Source organism: Melospiza georgiana, chromosome 2, assembly GCF_028018845.1.
Source record: "Melospiza georgiana isolate bMelGeo1 chromosome 2, bMelGeo1.pri, whole genome shotgun sequence".
Classification (NCBI taxonomy): domain Eukaryota; kingdom Metazoa; phylum Chordata; class Aves; order Passeriformes; family Passerellidae; genus Melospiza; species Melospiza georgiana.
Window position 1 is genome coordinate 72243941 of NC_080431.1, and position 21826 is coordinate 72265766.

Here is a 21826-nt window from a genome sequence, read left to right on the forward strand (position 1 = left end):
TACAAAACAGTGTAATGCTGCCTGAGAGGCAAGTGCCAAGTCCTGCAGTCGCATTCTGAATCCTATACAAGTATCTGGTCCTCAGGCAGGTTGTCTTTCATCAGAATGCAGATGACAAGAATGGTGTTTGCAAAACCAAAATCCTGTCTGGCTGAATTGGGTGAGCAGAGGTGGTTTGAAAATACAGAAAGAAAAGCTGGGTTAATTTCATCCATTTCTCAGGTTACCAGGACTGGACACTTAAGTGTGCATATGACTATGGATAAATAGCTGTGCTTAATGATTTTTCTTCAGAAAACTTGGGACCCTGCCCCACGTAGTACCCAGATGCCCATCTCTGCTGACAGTCCAATGAACACAGGATTCCTGTGGCTGGTAGTGTGGCAGAAGCTTCGTTCCAGCTCTGCAGGGTCCCAGAACCTGCCAGGCTTGCTTTGTCTAATCTTTTAACCTGCCTGCAGCTTTGTTCTGGCTTGTTTGGCTGTTAAAACTTTTCCCATGTCCGGGTGGCTCTTGCCTTACTTGGTTTAGCTTGTTTCTCATTCTGTAGTTGCTTGTTATAGACATTATTTTTTACATAACTACTAAAACTAAAGCAGGTTTACTATGTAGAGCAACCTACTGCTGACTCTAGTGCCCTGTTGCAGAGGGATGCATGCAGGGACCTTGAAAACTGAGGCATGGGATGTGGTGTAGAGGACTACTGATATGGGATGATTGGAGAAGGGGCATTGCTGGATAACAGAGATCCCAGGAAGAGAAACAGCTCATAAATATTATAACTTCTTTTCCATTGAAAGGTTTGTACTATAATTTCTTCTTTTTTTTTCTTTAATAGTAGAGACTAATCATTCTTCAATCACACAGTTAAGATTTTGAGCATTCCAACAATGAACCTGTCTTTAGTTACAAAGTGTATTTCTTTTCTGCCTGTAATAAGACTGGCAGGGTGCTTATATGTGACTCCTCTGCCGTGGCAGTGGACAGCACTATCACTGCTGTCAGTACCCACACTCCTGTAAGGGTAGTGCCAGGATAATATGGTGTGTGCTGCAGACTGAAGAGAGTTTTAGTGCAGGCAGGTGGTGTCTAGGCATGCAGGTTCTGGTGGAGAGTATGGAAATATGGCTTAGGAGACAGAGCTGAGAAAACAAAAGCAATGCTTCAGTAGGGGGGTGGTGGTTGCAGAAATATCTGAAGGGATGAGCAACCTCAGATCTAAATCTTTCAGTGCTCAGTGTTCACAGCTGGCCATGTTTCCTCTGTCTGGACTCCTGCTTCTTAGGGTTACATAAGGGTGCATTGTCACAACCGTCACTGTGTCCAGCAACTGTGACTTGGGTTTCCTTCTAAAAGTACAGCCAAGTTTGGAAGTAGTGTGGATGGCAGCATCAGGAACATGTCAGCTGCACTGTCAGCAGGCTAGCAAAGCACATCTGGGGAAGGTGCCATGTAAACTTAGCAAGTCTATTCTTATCCGATCCCTGCTGTGAAATGCTTTTCTATTATTGCCTCTCCTGTTCTTTCCCTTAATGAAAGGTTGGAACATGTTTGGAGTTTAATTGAACCAGGTCCAGCCCCTCCTGCATGAGGTGCCTAACAAAGCACTCTTATCCTCCTCCTAGATTCCCCGAGCTGAAGATGTTTAAGGGTGCAGCATCCATCAGGAGAAGCACTGTTGATGCTGACAGAAGCATCCTTGACCTTATAGATTCTAACTGGCACAAGTCTCAGTGGTGTAATGGGAACAATCATTTACCTTAACAAAGACTGCTTGCTAAATTCAGCTCCTGCTGGTTTCTCTAAGGACACTTTATATGAGCAGGTGGTAGTCTTTGAGGAACAGAACACTTTGGTTCTGCTCTGAAGAGCAGAAGCAAGATTTCTGTATTTCATTTAATTAGTGTTGTCTTCTCTGCTCTGCCACAGGGAAGTTCCTGATGTTCATCATCAGTCAGCTTTTTCAGTAGCACTATTAACTGTACACTGAAATCCTATGAATAAAACTAGGGGAATTTAGAGAGGAAAAAACAGGTCATGCATGTCCAATTTCTACCAGCTGCCGAGAGGGGTCCCCAGGTGAGTCTGAAGCACCTAGGGTTACAGATTTCTTTCCAAAGTCAAGGCAAAGGTATTTCAACCGTAAGAGAATCTCAATCATCGCATCAAAGGTTTGGGTTGAAAGGGATCTTTAAAGGCTATCCAGTCCAATCCCATTGCCATTTTCAGCTAGATCAGGTTAGTCAGAGCTCTGATCCTGGATGTTTCCAGGGATGGGGTGTCTACCATCAATCTGGGCAACTTGTTCTGGTGTTTCCTCACCTGCATTGTAAAAATCCTACTTGTATCCAATCTAAATTGACCCTTCTCTAGTTCAAAACTATTACCTTATGTACTAACACAACAGGTCCTACTAAAAAGTTTATTTCCAAGCTGAAATAAACTTCCAGGCACTGTCCCTTTGGAACTGATTTTCTAAAGAGGCAATTGATAACCCAGATATCCAAGTGGTACTTGATCCATCCAAGATTAATTTTGCCAGATTGTTTCGCAGCTCCATTCTACTAGGATGAAGGGTCAGTTTCTCCCCTTTGTAGGATTCACTGATTGTTTCAGCCAGGCTGAGTGAAGTAACTGGGCAACTGGAATTGGGGAAGGACAGTGTTACTCATCTGTAAAGATTATTATGAAAAATTCTCTTCCCATACTTTAAAATTATGGGAAGGCAGAGCTACACTTTGCACTGGGGAAGAGCAACAAGATAAGAGTCTTGTTTGCTTATCTATAAAACTTAAGATTCTACTCATTGAGGAAGGAAAGACAATTGGAGGTCTGAGTAACTGATCCTTAAAATACCAACAATAAGGGATTTTGTGGAATTTAGTTAGTATAAGCAATTTATAAGTGGTTTGGTTTCCTTATTTACAAGGGTTTGGATATCACTGCCTCAGTAGAACTTTATAGACAGGAATGGAAATAGATTTAATATATTTTGTGTACTTCTCAGGATGTAGCTGGTCATGATGAATCTCACATTCACAGAGTTATCAATTAAGTTGACAAGAGGAACAAAGCAATCAATGCCAGCTGTGCATTCAGCCTGCTGTGAGCTGTAATTTATTCTTACAGCTTCAAACTGCACAGGGAAGCAAGGAGAGATTGTATGCTCTTTTGCAGCAGCAAGGTAATAGTACAGAACCTCTAAGGCTATCTGCCACTGAAAAAGTTGTGTTTACTGGTGAAACATTTGTTCACTGGTTTATACATTTCTGTAAATGAAGGAAGAAGAAAATCTCAACAAATATTTCTTACAATGTGGAAGCTCCTTGTTTGCCTTATACTCTGATGATCCTTCAGCAGCAACCACTGACAGATCCCAAGTTGGCTGCTGCTCATGAGGAAGAGGTACTAAAGGCTTTTTTCCACCATCCAGATATCCTGACCCTCCCTTAGTGGCACATTCAGAAATGCCCGCTGCAGTTAATGTAAAGTTATGATGGAGCAGGAAGGGCACACGATTCAGAGAAAGGGAAGAAAAACCCAGTGCAGTTATGTACCAGTCACATCTTTGCAAGATATTCCTAAGCAGTAAGTTCAGCTACAGATGAGATGAAAAGTGTGAGTGTCCCCAGTTAGGTAAAAGTAAAGAAAACAACAAAAATGTATCCACTGTTCATAGGATCATAGAATGCTTGAGGTTGGAAGGGACCCTAAAGATCCTCTAGTTCCAGCCATGAGCAGGGATGCCTTCCACTAGACCTCAGGTTGCTCAGAGCTCCTTCCAGCCTGGTCTTGAACACCTCCAGGGATGGGGCATCAACTTCTTTGAGCAACCTGAAGAATTTCTTCTACTCTAAACCCACCTTCTTCCAGTTTGAAGCCATCCCCTCCTTGTCCTATCACTACACACATGTAAATAATCCCTCTTCAGCCTTCTTTAGCTACTCAAAGGCTGTGAATAATGTCTTTCCAGAGCCTGCTCTTTCCAGATGGCTGAACAACCGTAGCCATCTCAGTCTTGTGCTCATGAGAGATTCTCCAGCCCTTTGATCATCTTCACAGCCTCCTCTGGACTTGCTCCAATAGTCCCACATGGCTGTTATGTTGGGGCCTGAGGGCTGGAAGCAGCACTCCAGGTGGAGCCTTGCCAGAGCAGAGGAAAAGAATCACCTGTTCTGTGCCCCAGCATCAGCTACTCCTGTCTCTTATGTGCGTGCTAGCAAAGTCAGTTTTGCACTCCATTTCCCAACAGAATGGACTGTAGAAGTGTAATTTCCTCCTCATGTGCCTAAGGTTTGATCTGCAAAAAGCAACTGAGCTACTAGTAAGGTATGAGAACAACATCCACAAGCACACAATCCTTCATCCTTCGTGGAGGTGTACTGGAGGCAATGCCAGTGACACCCTCTCTTCTTGCTGGCATATATCCCCCAAAACAGCTTCCCACAAATTATTTCTGGTTCCCGTGTTTGAATTCAAGGCATCTGAGATGAGAACATTAACCCTGTCCTGCTTTTCTAACTCTCTCCTTTTTAAGGCCACATCTGTTCTATTCCCCATAAAACTAAGATTTTATTCCTACAACGTGGTGCAATTTATGGTAGTGAGAAAAAGTGTAGTATATTTTACATAAGAGATGAAACTGGCTAATGTCAGTTTCTACAAGCTGGAATATGATTCAGTAAAATTCTAGCAATTTTATTAGTTTTAAAGCAAGTAGATGAGAATTATGCCTAAAGGGCAAATGAAGCAAGAAATTTAAGTTTTTTCTCTTTTTATACAAACTAAACAGTTTTGTACAACTGGCCTTCTCAAGCATTTCAGTTCCTCTTTGAATGTCAAATCAGCTCCTACTGGGAAATGTCGTTCAGGTCTTACTTGAAGACAGAATTATCTCAAGCTCCATGCTGATAGTAAGTGTCCTCCAGCTCCTTCAGATGAAAAAATATGAAAGAGATTGCCTGGGAGAAAATAGGAACAAAAGCTGCCATGGGTTCAGAACTAGAGAAGGTGCCAAGAAGAGCAGGGAGAGAGATTTGCACTTTTTCAAAGGAGGGAGATGCATGGAGACTATCAGAGGGATGAATGTGCACTCCACTGAAAGTGTGCTTTTGGGTTTCTGCGCACAAGCAGCTGTTTTCCTTGATTATCAAGAATGGCCAGTACTGCTTTGGCAACCAGTAGGAGAGTCACTTATTTTTTTCAAGGAAAAGAAAGCAAATCAGTGTAAAGAGCATTCACCAGTCCTGCAAAATAGATTCTGAAAGGCAGAGATGCCTTTGGTGTCTTCTGTTATAAAAGTAGTTATCAGAACAAGAAAAATGTACAGGGTGAGTATTGCATTTTTTCCATCAAAATGTGTGATGTTGATCACTGCTGTGGACAAAATTTGCATGTAGGTTGGCAAATAATTGTTTTCATAACTATACATCCAAAACATTGGGTCCTCAAAGCTGGAAGATCCTGCTTCCCCCCCTTCCCACATCCAAATTTGCTTCCACCCAGGGTTGTTCACGAAGCTGCCGTTCTGTCAGTAGTAGAGATGCAGCAATTCCTTGCTCAGGAGCTCTCTGGCACACAGAGCTGTGCTCGCCTGCCATGTGGTTTGGGAGGCTGGAGACTCAGGCAGTCAGGGACACTGGGACACTGCAGCAGCCCGACAACTCTGTGTGCCCCACTCTGCTGTGGGAGTTTTCAAAGCCCTCATCCTATGCTACTTCCTTCACTGTGTCTGCTGCTGCCTGCACAGTGAATGCTGCAATGGAAATCTGCCTCTTCACTTCTTCCCAGGCTTCACGTTGATCAGCTTTGCTTTCGATATCAAACATGGCATCATAGATTCCTGGGAAGGATTCTCCTGCATATTTGTTGTGGCTGCTTGGAGCAAAGATAACGTGTCTGTGGGAAAAGAAGAAAAAGGCAATTATCCTGCATAAAAGAAACTATTAATAGGGTGTGGGTTCATTGTATGTGTACTATATAAACAGCTATGAATCCCAGGAAGATCAGAATTCACTAAACACATAGGAAATTGATCTTTCAAAGGACAGGAACAATCCCAAGTTTAAAATCTGTTGGAAAGGGCACAGATTTAGGTTAGGTGACCTTCTCCTTGGGAAGAGATGACGCATTTGTCTAATTAGGAACAAAATCATGTTACGCTTTTTGAAAATGGGAGCTCAACAAACCTGTCTAAGTAATTTGCCAGTCGAGAACAGGGAGTAAAACTAGTTACAGGTGTATTGTGAGAAATGGAGTAGAAACCTCAAAAACAGCTAAGTAGCTGCATGATGGTCAGCAGATTACTTACCTGGGAAAGGAATTTAAAAGGAGGGAGAAAAAAAATCTGTGGGCAAATTCTTGAGAAAAGCATGAATTTTTGAGAAGAGATGTGATCATAATGAATCAGAATTGCACAAAATATCAATCTTATTTTTTCATATAGTTTTTTTTTTCCTAAATAATGAATAGCTGTAGATCTGCATTTAAATTTATTATAACTATGAAGTATCGAAGCACATTTACACCATGCGAAAAAGTCCTCCCAAATGAAAAGAAACATTAAAATTTCATTAATAAATGCAAGCAAGTAAGAACTAATAATAAAAACAAAACTCATACAGCTCCAAATGATACCCAACACCCAACAGAAAATTTCTAGAAAGAAATTACTTCATTCTTCTCGAAGTGTTAATGACAGTTTATCCTAGGAGGATGGAAGTGTGATTCCAGTTCTACCTGCCTGAAAGACTTCTGGCATGGCATGAAAGCCATCCATCAGTGAGTCAGACATATCCAGTTGTTAGGAAAAGGGGGATACTGAAAGCAAAGTGAGGTACTTAACCCCCTGACACTGAAAGCTGGCATCTTGACAGTTATTCCTAACAAAAGCCCTGGGTTTCTAGAAAGGATATAGTAGTTAGTGGTGTAACCTTTTGGAGCACCTACAGAAGCAGCCAAAACTGGGACAGATGGGGCTGTGCAGCACAGCTCACATGCCTTTATCCTGTGCTGAAGGGTCCCTCTCTCTCCAAACCCTCCAAGCTCTCCTTTCTTGGCTTCTCTCTTCAACTGACCCTCATTACACATCTGTTCTCATTTACTCTACCCTCTTTTCACTTTATTTTTCAATACAGTTCATTCATTCTTCACTCAATCCTCACTTTGCGGACAATCACATGAGCAAGTTGTAACAGCAGTAGTACTGCACACCTACAAGTAAAAGTCAGAGTACAATGCTGTTGTGGTTTAACCACAGCTAATAAAAAGAACCAAATGAGGAATTTGGCTCCACAAGACTGGTGTAGCCAAGGAGTTCTCCTTAAGGATTATAAAAAAAGCCCACTACTTGCTGAATTGTACTTAAAGCAATGTGTTGAACTGTAATTGCTGTGAGACCCATACAGCAATTCAACTGACCGGTCAGCTGCAAAAATAGGGTGCCTTAGACAGCAGGTCAAGAAACTTTCAGCCTCACCTGTAAAACTTCCTTCCTGGCAAGCCCAGAGGATCAGTGAAAGCTCTTTCTACCAACATCAGCTGATCATTCATGATGCGCACTGCAATCGAACTGCAGGAGAGGGAGACAGAGAAACATCACACATCAGGGAAACATGATCTCCCATTTTCATTTAAAACACTTTCCTTCTCTTTCTTTTTTTTTTTGACAGAAAAAGAAAAAAAGACAAGCGTGGTTTACAGTTTACAAAAAAATATGAGGTTTTGCAAATGGAGATTCTAAATCCATGTTATATTAATGAATTGATATTTCTGTGTTAGAAAACAGCATTTTACACTATGCAAAAATAAAATGGGAATCTTTCTGAGAGTGTCAGATACTTGTTTATTATTAAATGGCACTGGAAAGATGGGACTTAAAAGAATGGAGAAGACTAAGATTTACACAGATGAAGATAGCTAAAGTTTAGTGTCTACCCATAAACCAAATGTCCATAGTCCTGTTCCAGTCTATACAGTAACATAGTAGGGATGGGATTCAGCTGCCTAAACACAACTGGTATCATATGTGGCTTGCAGTGACTGCACTCAGAGGGCATAGGAGTCCTGCAAGGGGCCTTAGGCTGTCAAACATCATATGGATATCTCAGATATTCTGAGTCATCATCCTCTGTCTTTGAAGTGTGCTGAAAGGAAAAATTTTGGCATTGTTTCATCATATTGCAAAAGTCCCACACCTTCTTAGTGATTTCTCAAGGACAGCTCCTTGCAGCACTGACTCCTTCTTCTCAACACAGACAACGAAATACAGCTCTCTTCACAGCACAACCAAAAAACTCCAACTCTCTCCTCACCCAGCTAACCCACTCTTTTGTAGCACTCTTCTTCTTATCAGACACAGCCGTGGCCTATTAAGGGCAGGCCTGTTCCTAATCTTTGGTGATTAGCACAGCTGCAACTCCTCAGGGGTGAGACTATCTTCTGCACTATTCTCTTACATTCTATCCCTGCAAATGGCATCACCTACAACACTCATGTATAGTCTAAACAGATCTCAGTCCAACTCTAACTTTCATTGCTACCTGCCTTTCCACGTATTACAGTAATTTTAATGACAACCTGATACTAGTAATAAGCTCTACAGCTCATACTATCAATCACAGCAAACATTCCTGTATCTGCTAATTCATCTTAAAAGATACTTCCTGTCTCAGGGCTCAGAGCTCTGTTCTACACTCATCAGAGAGAATCTTTCTGTAGCAGAAGAAATAAAGAACTGCCACTCTGGCTCCCTAAGGCAAACCAGGACATAAATATATTCATATATACATATATGTAAATAATTTTTTTTTCTGACTTACTCCTTCTTGTCAACTTGTTCAAGTCTCCTGTGAAATTCAGAAGCAGCCTTTGAGAAGTTCACCACAGCAGAAATAAGAGGATCTAGAAATGGAAGGACTACGTGAACAACTTCATAGTATTCACTAAGCCAAATATAACTTTCAGTTGCCCAGTGGGAGAAGAACTATATTTGTCTTGCTGATATAATAGCACTAATTTTGTAATTTCTACATAATTGATTACTTTCCCTAGTGCAGACTTTAAAGAGCTGCACTACTAGCAAATACCTTTTGCAATGAGAGCAGCAGTAAAGCAGAGTGCTTGGGAAAGCTTTCACAACCATACATCTTCCCTTTGCCCTGCAAGCAAAAAACTGGCTGTCGTTGCAAACTGAGAGCTCTGCAGTTTCCTGTTAAACAAATGCACTGCTGTGTTCAGGTATAAAAAGCCTGACTTCCATCAGAAACCCCAGCTGTTCCAGAAGGCTGTGGAAGAACAGCAGGATGTTGCTGAGGAGAACGATGTGCCATTCACAGCACAACAGGAGAGTGTGATTCGTGCTCTGGGCAGTGTGAGGTGAGGCACAGCTGCCGTGGCACACAGGGACAGGCACAGCAGGTTACAAGTGCTGTGCTGGCTGCACGCTGGAATTGCAGCACAGGAGGTGCCTGTGCCAGGTTCCCCCGTGCTGTCCCCAGCAGTGCCACTCAGCCCCCAGGGGGTTGCCTGACTGTGTGCGGGCAGGTGGGCAGGAATGGCTGCTGCTTTTCCCTGCCCAGTACATCCAACACATGCGGAACAACTTAGAGAAGCAGCAGGCCTTCCTTTTAATGGCAGTAGCAGCTGTGATGTGGATGGCTCTATTTAATACAGACCTGGAAAAAGTATTGATTTATGCAAGTTATCAGAATAAATCACAGGTGGAGGTTATGACACCAAATTCTGGCCCCATCAACAATCAACTCAACTAGAAAGGAAGACAGTTTAAAACTTGTAAATTTTGCCCACAAGTTTCAGAAGACTTTGGCTAAACCAGAGTATCCTCTCTTCAACTGTGCAGGAAGATGGGACATAGGATTAGATCATCCCCTAAATCCAGTCCTCTGCTGGCCAACTATTATCCCTTCACTGTTTATAGCTTTATCATCCAATTTCACGTGACAGGCTTTCTGTTCCCAGGGCTGCTATTGAAAGCTGTTCCTCAGACTCATTTGCTCTATTTCTAGCAAACTTATTTGTTCACCACAAGCCTACACTCGCTTCATTTTTGTCTTACTGCTGTTGTTTAGTTGGTGCAATTGGAGGCACAGATTTTATGTATGCGAGCTGTTTACAGACTGCAGCCCAGAGGGACGTGTCACCTTGTGAGGGTGAGAATTCACACTTGTCCACAACCCTGTGGCAAGAGCTCTCAGTTTGCCAGGGGCAGAGTCCTGCCCTGCTGACATCATGGCCATATCACAACAACAGATTATATTTCAGAAGCAGTAGGAGGGGATTTAAGAGAGAGAGAAAAAAAAAAAGACCATCTGAAAAATAATGTAAGAAACTTGGTGTTCATGTTCACTAGCTCTTCAGTGTTGTCAATGTTGGTTATTTTAGAAAACATCACATTTCTTTATTCCCCGCTTGAAAACATTATTTTCTGATAGCATATGACTACATGCACAAATTTTATGAAAAAAACATTCCAGCCTTCATTGTTGCAGATGAACAGCTAAAATGTGAATCCAAATGCAAATAAGAACCTTAATCTATTATTTTAAAGGGCAATTATATGATTTAGCTAGGCTTAATCAACAATTTTCTGACATTCAGTGCTGACAATAAGCAATTTTATGAAAATGCTGAGTGAAACAAACTTTAATTTTCACAGTATTGTAAAACCTACCTATGTTATTTAATGTACTCTGGTGCAATACAATAAATAAAAAATTAGAAAATTTAGCTTCATTCAAGAAATAATTTAAAATTCATCAGGCATCAGAGAAGAACCATGAAAATAATGATGAGACTGAAAAACATGCCTTGTAAAAAATAGTCAAAATAACAGATTTATAAAGTTATTAAGGAGAGGTCTCAGTGTTATTTGGGTGAAAAAAAAGCTAAAAGTAGAAGATTGCTTCTAAATTCTGGGAACGAGAATAGATGTATTGGTCAGGAGGTAGTTTGTGTAACTTTTAATCTGAAAATAGATAAAAAACAATGAAAATAAATTATTTTGCAGATATTTTGATAGATGTACTACTACCACAAAAAAAAGGAAAATATTTGATCTTACAAGACATGCTGCAGTGAACATTAGAATATATTGAAGTAACTCTTGGTGTTTTACAGAATCTCAGACCAGATGATCCATCGAACAAGATGCTTCCTCTGTCTCAAGAGGCCTTTTTACAAAAAATGGTGTCTTCTCAAAACAGTCAACAATTTTTCACCTAAACCATTAATGACATTTCAAGCATAATTTTTAATTTCCCCCAAATGTGGGTTCAATTTGAGTTTCTTACAATGTTTCACATGCCTCAAATGAGGACTGCATCTTCAAAAGGTGATTTGTGTCTCTAAATCATGGGTTCATCAGATAGCAAGTGAATTAGGACTGACTGAAATATCTCCTTGGTGCAGAACCACAAGGAGAGATCAAGGCAAGAAGGAAAAAAGAAGGAAAAAAAGAGGAGACTGAAAATGACTGTGGAAGCTATCCCAGCCTGGGATCCTGAGCAGTGTGCTGCTTTAGACCTGTTTTATGGGCTCCAGAACCATGTGCTCAGGTGCTCAGCAAACAGATGTATTCATGCAGGAGAGCTGGAAAGGTGCTCCTGTGGCTTAAAAATGGCAGCCAGGCACTGAGGGAGATGGTGGAGCTCCCCGGGGTCAGATGAAGTTTTGGATGAAGAGGAATGGACACCTATGTCCCTCAATTTCAAGCAGTTGCCATAAACACTTGACTTCTTTTTTAAGCAAGGAATTGAGGACCAGGCTGAGATACCTCTTTGTCCTACATTTGAGGTCCTTGACTGCCTGTCAGCTCTGTAATAAGGCCTGTAATTAATAATATGCATGAAAATTCTTATAACCCTTAGTAATTGACCAGCAGTGAACCCACCACACCCTCTTATCAAGACAATAATGAGCTAAACCTGTGTTGTGTTTAGGAAAAAAAAAAAAAAAAATTGAGGCTCTTTACCGTGAGGACAAATTTCAAACAGGAAAGAAAGGAATAAATTTGCAGAGCTATGACAGATGTAACATGTCCCTGCACGATTCTAATTAATGCCCAGACCTGTGGCTGTTACTCACCAAATGATACTTTGTAAAGTTTCAGCTGTTCCTCATGCTTCTTGGCTAATTTATAAATTCTGTTGCTGTATCCTTTTAACGCTTCTCCATAGTCTCTAGAGTCAAATGGAATGGCCTGGGAATCTGCCAGTTCATAAACCAGTTTTCCTCGTAACTGGGCAATTGTTAGCTGTTTCTTGAAGGTGGGGTCATAAAATTTTTCCACTAGCTCAAATGTCTCATACACAGTGTGATAAACAGGATAATTGCTGAATTTGTCTGCTTTCTGGAAAAGAGCAAGCAAATTTGTCAATGCCCTGTATTCTGACTGGAGTTAAAAGATGTATTGATCCCTTTATGACTCTGATGCTTTGTTTGGTTTCCAAATAAAAAAAAGCTATCTGTTACAAAACAGAATTTAATATCCTTCATTTGTGTGTGTTTGTATTAAAAAATTAAACCAATCTGATTTCACGGATTGTTGCACAGGATTAAGTGAGCAGGCTTCCTTCTCTCTACCCACACAGACCTGCCTTCAGTTCCACTGCATGGAGGATGCCTTCTCCAAGAATGAAAACAGTTTGGAGTTTGGATAGCAAAAGTCTTCAATCACAGCCCCTTTTTACCTTCTGTAGCTGTTTCTGAACACAGCTATGGCAGATTTGTATATTAAGGGGACTATTAATAGCATGGTGGAACAAACTGTCCACCTTCAATCAGACTCTATAAATACCTCTCTGTGAACTTGACATCCTATAGAATATACACGCCGCTGTAACATGTTTTATTCTCCAAACATTTAGGTCTCTTGCTCAATTAAGAATCATCACTGTATACAAACCAGTCAAAGATGCTTTGAAGCTTTTTTATTAATTATGAATAAATGCTTTTAACAGGATGACTGCTCAGCACTATCAAACTTGTTCACACAGTCTGTCGGACTTACCCTGTTCTTGGTGTAACGAGCTCTGCCTGATGCAATTCCCAGTCGCTGGAAGTAAGCTTCAAAATCACTGCCTGACCCCAGTTTATTTATTCTGCAAGCAGAAAAGACAACATCTTAGTAAGGGCACTTGCTGAACAGTGTGGTAGTAATTTATGCAAAATGCAGATTTTTCAGAGAAATTGAGGTCAGTTCTTCTGAAGGGCACATCAGGGACACTAGCAAAATCAAAGGCTAGATGAATGGCAAGCTTAATCACTTAACTGATTTTATTCCAGCACTCTGATTCAGTATCCAATATTGCTAGGAAGATCTTTTAATTGCAGCAATCCTAACTATGGCAGCGCTGACATTAAAAATACAAACAATTTATGCGCAGGAGCCATAAAACTGTATCAGCCACGTCCCTGCCGTCTTAAAACATCAATCATCTATTTCCAAACTAATACGAATCGGGCAGCAGTATGTGTAAAGACAGATGTGTTTGTGTGCTTGGCACATTCCGCAGCAGAACCCGAGGCCGATAAATAATTCCCGCTGGAATTTCGGCATTCCCGCACTCGGCACCCGCGGGCCGCCGCTGCCATCTGATGGGGAGCTGCGGCGTGGCAGGGGCGAGCAGGCGGCACAAGGCAGACACAGCACCCCAAGCATTTTCAGATATTTACATTTGAAGTTAAGTTTCAGGTCTATGTGTCTGGCCGGATGAATAATTAGTATTCATCAGCCAAAAAAAAAAAAAAAAAGAAAAAAAAAAGTTTCCTCTGTTTCCAGCTGAAGTTAGTGTACATAAGGAATGATGTGCATCAACTAAGAAAGATCAAATGTGGCTGCTTTTTCAAAAGGAAGAAATCTCAGTGGGTCTAATGAATCCAGAAACTCATCTTAGCAGAGCCAGAAACACGCAGAAGATTTTTGTCACATCACAAAAGGGGGCAGATCTGTCTGCCTTATGTCAGTAACGCCACACTGGGAATAAGATTGAGCCTTTCTCAGTCACAGGTGGAAAGAGTGTTTTGGAGTTGCAACACCTTGAAATATGAAATGCTACCACACTCATATATAGATTTGTAATGTAATACATTTACATTCATTGAATAAACAAGAAATAATTATCTCAAGATTCTTAATTACTGCTTTTTAATTACTGCTCTAGTCAGCTTCTTTCAACTGTTAGCTTATCCTAACAATTTTGATTTTATCTTATCTAGTAGGTGACTAAACTATGTTTTGAACCCTTTCCCCACCCTGCTTTTTTTTGAATGCTTTTTAAATTGCTTTTCTACTAATATAAAGGACTTTAGTAAGTGTGAGGCTTCATTTCATCACAGGAATAATGTCACTATCATTAAATAAAAATAATACTATTTTATTTTACTATTAAAAATATTATTGCTAGAGGGTCACCTTGCACTAAAAGGTTTTTTATTGCTGCCATAAATAGCACATCTCAAAAAATTCTAGTGAGTAGCCATGCCATGATATGATTAAAATATTGGGGTATTAAACCCCGAAACATATTAACTTACCTGGGAAAGTTATTATTTTCAGATGAGGGATCTTTCTCCAGCCAGCTCTCATAAAGAGATTTATTTTCATAACCCTCATCAGGGCTTAAAATCTGGAGAGGGAAATATGATAATCTCATTGGAAATACCTCTAACTCGATTCATTATCAAAGGAGATCTTTGCAGCTCCCAGCTTCATTCTTAACCAGCAGGGCTGCTGCTTGCAGGGAAGTGAATATTGACATTTGTTACTGACATTTATGCATTCCCAAACAAGGAAAGCATCTCACAGGCACTTGGAACCAACCACAGACAGTAGGAAAGAACAGGTTAAAAGGATGTGACCTGGAGCTCATCTACTACAGGGGAAATGTGCATGGACACACACAACAGCAAATGTAATCCTGTGGGACTCCTCAGTATACTGGAACCTGTTTTCCTTTCAGCAGGCATGGGGAGATGAAAATCACAACCTGTTGGTGCTGAGGTTTCCCCTGCACAGCAGCAATATTCTCTCAACAAGGCTAAACCTAAAATTCGACTGCTTGTTCTGCAGGAAAGGTACAAAATAATTATAGCAGTTCCAAGGGAACTCAACCAAGCCTGGAGAATCATTGTGCAAGACACTGTATGTACAAATGTAGGTCTCACACCTGCACCTCAAAGAAACGCCCAAAAACTCTGTAACCAGGATGGAAAAGGTAAGTATTAGTGTTGTCATCATGCTGCCAGCAGAACTATGAAAGGGTATAAAATAAGTTGACAAAAGCTCTTAGAAAATCTGTGGCACAGTAGAAATAAGTCAAGACTCCAACCCTGGTCTCCACCTACACTTAAACAACCTTTAATAGACATGGTCCTTTAAGTGTAAGATTGGCTATTATGTGCAGAGGATTGGAATTTTTTTTTCCAAAATACAAAGCATAAATGTTCATGGACACTTACATGGTCCCACCATGTTGTTGAGACTTAAATTCGACCTTGAAAAACATTCAGACTCCAAACTGAAATTTCATAGAGTTCTGACCTCTGAGATTCTGTCAGCAGCTAGCAGGAAAATAACAACTTTGTGAAATAACTGCTTGGCTGCTGTCATTTTCTGGGTACTCTGGTCAAGTCCTAGGGCTAAAGTGAAAACTGCACATTAATAAGAGCAAGCTGAACTCTGACATGTGGGAGGAAAAACACTCTATGCTCTGGCAAAGATATTATTCTAACAGCTTTGGTCATGTAAAAACATCAGTCAGCTTTTTCATAAAACACTGAGAGCACAGTAAAACATATTTGCCCTGACTTAGATCCCAATCTAGGATCAGCATAAGCTTCCTGCTAACTCAAGAGAAGATGAAGAGTTCTCGAAGTGTAAATGCAAAAGAAGCAGCGATAATCACAGGAGGACTGGAGTTGAACTATTGCAGACACTATTTGGTGGTGACCAAATGTCTAAACCCTGGCAGTAAAGCAGGGCCCAGAAGACAGTCAACAGCTCAATGTCCCATCTGTAGCTGGATCACAATTAAATGCAGAACTCCCTGAAAGAAAACACTTCATGTGTACACTAGACTTATTTCTGGTGAGGACTGGCCCACTAAAAACCAAGAAGAGCAAAGAGATCTTTGGATGTTGGATAACTGGATGTTGGACCTTAATATGAACAGAAATAACTTTCCTTTGGACAGGCACAATCAGGCTTAAAGGTTTTCTATTGTTAACATCATACTTCTACTGTTAAAAGCTAAAATAACAGTGAATGTGGCATTTATTTTTACAAGTCAGTCTGAAGTACTTTGCATGGTACTTTAATGGAAGTTTTCTACTCAAACCGGCAATAGCTGAATAGTTGACTTAAGATCAGATCTAGGTGCTAATTTTAGCATTGAGCACTTTTTTGTAACTTTGTTTATCTTTTACGGTGAAATGTCTTCCTGAGTTAGTGGCTTAGTGCAGACAGAAAGTAAATTATTTTATCAAGGGCCCTGCAGCACTAAGGACACGACAATTTTTTTAGACAAAAGAGAATGCTCTTCAGTGTGCCAAGTGTCAGAGCTAATATTTGAACAGCACAGCTTCTTCCCTCTGCAAGGATGAAAGATTAAGACAGAATTGACAGGAAAATAAAACATAGAAAAGAAAAGAAAATCATGGGAATAGCACAGATAAACTTTCCCAGATCTAAACCATGGCATTTCAGGTGGTAGAAGTGTGCAGTGTTTGAAAATAACTTGGGATGAATGCATCTAGCACAATGGGAGATTGGTAGCTGAAGTCCCCCTACTAAGTGCCATTGCAGGGCAGATTTTAACACTGGACCAAGTGACCTGAGCCCCCATAAGATTAGGGGGGGAATAGTTTGAGTTCAGTACATACAAAGGTAGGCAACCACATTTGGTCAAACAAATCTCATCCTAAAGGCACCAATTTCTACCCAATGCCTTTACAGGGAGCCTGTGTTGCTGTTGTTCTGTCTTTTGTTAGCTGAGATGAATCCACATCTGAGGGTCATGGCAATAGCTCAGAAGTCTAATCTGGTTAACTCATATGGAAAATAAAGTTCCATGCTTTAATGAATCACAACCTTTCAGCATTATGATAACATATCCTGGAGGTGAAAGTAAAGGAGTCATGGTTAGACCACTTGAAACAAAGCAAATCCACACATCAGACCTGCTAAAACACCTTCTTAATCCTTCAATATTTATCACATATTTCAGAGGCTGAGTGAGATATGGAGGAGATTCAGGGGAACAGACAGAGAGAAAATGGTCGCCAGTCAATGTCAAAATATTTCCCTTCAATGTTTATAAATTTAGAGAATTGATCTTGCTCAAGCATTTTGCTTTTATTATTTTTTTTTACTGTATATTGCAAATAAGATTCCACTTATGTCAGTGACACATTTCCATCCTTCTAAGAATACTGAGGAACTGTGTGTACTGCTGATGGGATATTTTGCTATTGATTTTGGTGGAATCTTCTAGCACAGCAATAAAAAGAGTCTGGTATTATTCAATAGCCCAATTTTATCAAATAAACTTAGAGTCTTACTTATTGTTAAAAAGGCAGAAAAGTAGATTGATTCTATACCTCTTTTGTCAGATTATACACCAGTTTGTAGAGAAGAGGGGTACAGTCAACTCTTAATGTGTAGTTACCTGAAAATAAAACAAAAACATGGAAATTTTCCCTTCATGTACTAGTGGCTTTATCTTCTTAATGGATTAAACCCTGCAGTCCTTTCTTAGAAAAACTTTTTGACTACGGCAAAAATTTCGATCTTGCCTCAGATATATACAGCAATAAATTTAATGGTCTCACTTTGTAAGCTACTGCCACTACAAGGCAATAAAGTATTGGTTATAGTACATCCACAGTAATGTAATTAAACCTTCCCACAGCTCTGAAGTAGGCCTAATTATCCCTCATTAGCTACAATCCCTTGTCACTCATACACTTCTTAAAGCTTTTGTTGAACAGAAGGCAGACAGTGAGATGATGGAAAAAATACCAGATAATGTTAATGATGTTTCCAAGGAGAGTCTGTATGTGAAAACTGGAAATTCAAGCCACAAAAGTGCTTAAAGCAATGACTTGCTTTGCTTCTTTTCATTGCTACAGGACAATAAATAGAAATAATTCACTGTCCAAAAAGTGGTATAAGAAGTGTTGAGGAGAATACATGATGATAAACAAAATAATTTTCAGAGCAGATGAATGCTGAGTCCCCAGGGGATTTCACTGCTCAGGTGAGAGATGTCCAAGGTATTTAAGCCAGTGCACTGAACATGGTGTTCTTTTCCTTATTACACACTTCTTTTCCAGTTGTTTTGCTTTCGCATTTCCTTTAATGCATAAAGCAAGAGACATGTTTGAATAATCAAGATTCAGAAGAAAATTGTTAAGGCAGCAGCATGTTGGCTGCAAACCAACTAAAAAATATGCGTTACAATCCATGGTGAGAATATGAAGAAGTTGTAAACTATTATTTCATTTGTGAGATTTCCTAGGTGTGAAATTCTGCTCTACTTTTAACACAGCATCTAGGCAGCATAAATGAAGGAACAGCTCTAACCCTCCTTATTTCCCAGCTCCAACTGAGCATTTAGAAACTGGGTTTGGCTTTTCTTTCTTTCCAATCCTCTTGTGATAGACAAAATTTTTAGATGACAGGAATAAAAAAATAAAAAGAGTTCCCAAATATGCCTGTAGGTATCAATTTTATTCACACACAGGAAGCCCAAATAAGTTGGATTTGACATGGGAAGAGTAATGCCCTAAGTAACAGAGGTTACGATTCAGAGCAGCTTCACAGGACCCTTCTGACTATTATTTCAGCACAGAAAACAGTAAAAAAGGTCTTTCTGCAATAAAGTCCAGCACAATTTCAGAAGGACTTCATAATATAGATCATAGTGTTGGACCCTCTCAAAAAAACAAAGGCCAGTTTCTAAGAGCATTCCTAAATGGCATATTCTTCTCATAATCTGAAGGACACAGTAAATTGGATAATGGTGGATAAGGTTTTTTTGTGAAACACTTTTCAGGGTCTATTTTTTAAAAAAGTCCTGCTGTAATAAATACATACTCCCTGCTCCTGGCAATCAACAAAGGTGAGTGCACTGGCTCAAAGCACCAAAGCATCTCCCACCCCCACAAAGTGTAAGCCTGAGGTCTTACCATCATGATAATTTATTGTCTCAAAATATTATAATTCCAGAGGGAAAGGAGCTGGAGCTGTGACCAGAACAAGGAGCAGACTGTCATATATTCAAACTGCAATTGTAAATTAAAGTTAATGCAGCTAAGAGACAGTTTACTATACAGAATGCTCAGTTCATTAGCACAGAATAATAAACTCCTCCAGAGGAGATATTCTGGACTCAGACACGTGGACTGCAGCTCATGGATGGCACTACTTGCAAAAGAAAGCAATGTGAAAACTTAAATTGTCCTCTCTCTCCTCTTAACTCCATATTTGCTACACTTACTCTGTACACCACAATAGTTATCTCATGCAGTAAATAATTGACAGAGAACTAATAAAAATTACAGCTGTAAAGGCAGGTAAAGTTTAAAAGAAAAGACCCACCTTCTATAGAAGAATCTGCGTTGATGTAAGCGACTGCCCGTTCCTGAAGGACTTTGGCATTTTCCTAGGGTTGTAAATGTACAATTCTTACTTCCAATTAGTGGCACTTAGTCAAGAGCAGGTCAAGTGCATTGTTTTTTAGAGCATTACCATTAAGATCTCAGTCAGGATAATTACTACTGTGTACCTTACTAATTATATTGTTTGAGGATGGGTAAATGTTCTGGGCATATGAAATTCATTACTCCTTTCTGGGACTAAATTTGTTGTGGAAAACATCCATAAAGTGTAGGTGCTGCCTGCTGCATCACACAAGAGCAAAATGGAGCAGAAAAAATTACTGGAGAGAATTGTAGCACAGTAAAATTAGGTTATTACATGCATTTCAGCTCTGCACTTCCGGACTTTCTGAACATGCAACATGTGACTGTGAGCTCAGCCAGAATTCCTCCATGCTTTTCATCCCATCATTTTCCATATGTGCTCCAGCACTGAACTCAATTTTAACACTGATAAACCAAGAACTCCTGACACATCTACAATCTTCCTTTTCAAAAGGGAAAGTCAAAGCACTGAAATTTTCTTCTTAAATGCAGTTGACTGACTATTTTGAGTTCACTAAGCATTGCTTTCATACTAAATATATGCTGACATCTTGTTTATTTTTTTTCAAACTGGTAATTATATTTGAAATTGATATTCTAATTAGCAAGTGGTATTTCATGAGATTTTGGCTTTGTGACAAGATATTTTAATTAGGTTAGCAATTGTTACTTGAGTAATTCAATTTATAACCCAACTAATAATTCGTAAGTCACATGAACTAAAAATTTAATTGGTAATTACTAAATACATAATGTAAAAAAAAAACCAAAAAAGAAAAACAAGGAGAGGAGATCCTGAAAAGAACGTGATGGGAGGGAGCAAGACCGTGCTTGCCTACATGGGGCCTTGCATATACTCAAAATCATATTTGCAGTATAAATAAATATCTTTCTTTATGAGCTATGGAGATCATCTGTGTATGAAAAGAGTGTTGCCACAGCTGAATTCTTTCTGTTACACAGAAGATGGTGAACATCATGGGTTAATTTTCCTCGAGATTTAATACGTGACAGATCTGGCAGCTGCAGAGAAGAGGAATGTAAGCTGTGAGGAATGTCTCTAGAGAAACTGAATCTAATTTAGGTCTAAAAAAGTAGTAATGCACACCACCAAGATGAAGTAAGGAAAAATAAAATTAAAAGACACGTTCAAATACAAACTGTGCCTACAGTTTTCTAACCTTTTACAGCTGCCATTTCATGAAATAATTAATGATAGACTACTAGATGCCAAATTATTACACAAAACCCATTACAGAACAGGAGTAGCAATATTTAACAAATAGAACATAAGAAAACTCCCTAATTTATTAATGACTTGTTCAAGAGAAATTGGTTTCTTAAACATCATTGTTTCATATTCCTCATAATGAAAATAATTGTGTGGCTTTTTTTCTTGACAGCACCTATATGTATGCAAAGGTACACAGAAAAAGAAATCACAAATAAAGTTTTACATACAGATATTTTTGCCACCAGTGGAGTTCAGGTGGGATGAAAATTTAATGCAAACTATTTAACTATTTAAAATATCTCAGTAAATTATTTAAAATAATTTAAATTACTTTTTCCTCATGTTTCATAAATCAGCAGTAAGATGAAGACATTGTTAAAGCTGGAAGCCAAACAGTTTATGAGTGAAAAAAATAGTGCAAATCTGAAGGAACAGAAATCTCAGCTTTGTTAACAGAAGAGTGATGGAATCCCCTTGGTGTTTGGAAGCATATTTCTGGGTTTGTTATCTCCTCTGACATGTGCCATTTTGCTATGTAATTTTGTGATTTGCTGAAATACATGCCAATAATCTAAACTAAAAGATTTTTTATTTTATAGATTCTGAAAGCTCTATCCACACAGCTAAATATTAACTTGTAAATAAAATTCTAATAGAAGAATAAGACAACACATTTCTGTTAAACTATTCAGTACTAATAAATTGACATAGTTCAGCAGAAATGTGTTTTATTAGGCAGTTTTCTTCCTGCTCTATTTCTAATTTGGATTTTACAGACAAAGCAATGAAAACTCTTGTAAGACCTATATTTCTTATTGGGGTTGAACAAATCTAATAAGAACTGAATATGCCCAATAGGAAAAGGAATAT

At 39.4% G+C, this 21826-nt stretch overlaps 1 protein-coding gene across 1 annotated transcript in view; it reads right to left on the reverse strand.

Moving 5' to 3' along the window:
- Positions 1-3906: 3906 nt before the first annotated feature.
- The window catches only part of NAALAD2 (N-acetylated alpha-linked acidic dipeptidase 2), a 31501-nt gene continuing 13581 nt past the window's right edge, over positions 3907-21826 (reverse strand). Inside the window, exons 12-19 of the mRNA XM_058045069.1 lie at positions 19619-19682; positions 17617-17684; positions 14554-14645; positions 13028-13118; positions 12103-12367; positions 8820-8901; positions 7478-7570; positions 3907-5898 (exon numbers count right to left, since the gene is read on the reverse strand). Coding sequence (XP_057901052.1) covers positions 5709-5898; positions 7478-7570; positions 8820-8901; positions 12103-12367; positions 13028-13118; positions 14554-14645; positions 17617-17684; positions 19619-19682 — 945 coding nt within the window. The 3' untranslated portion in view covers positions 3907-5708. The remainder of the gene's footprint in view (positions 5899-7477; positions 7571-8819; positions 8902-12102; positions 12368-13027; positions 13119-14553; positions 14646-17616; positions 17685-19618; positions 19683-21826) is intronic.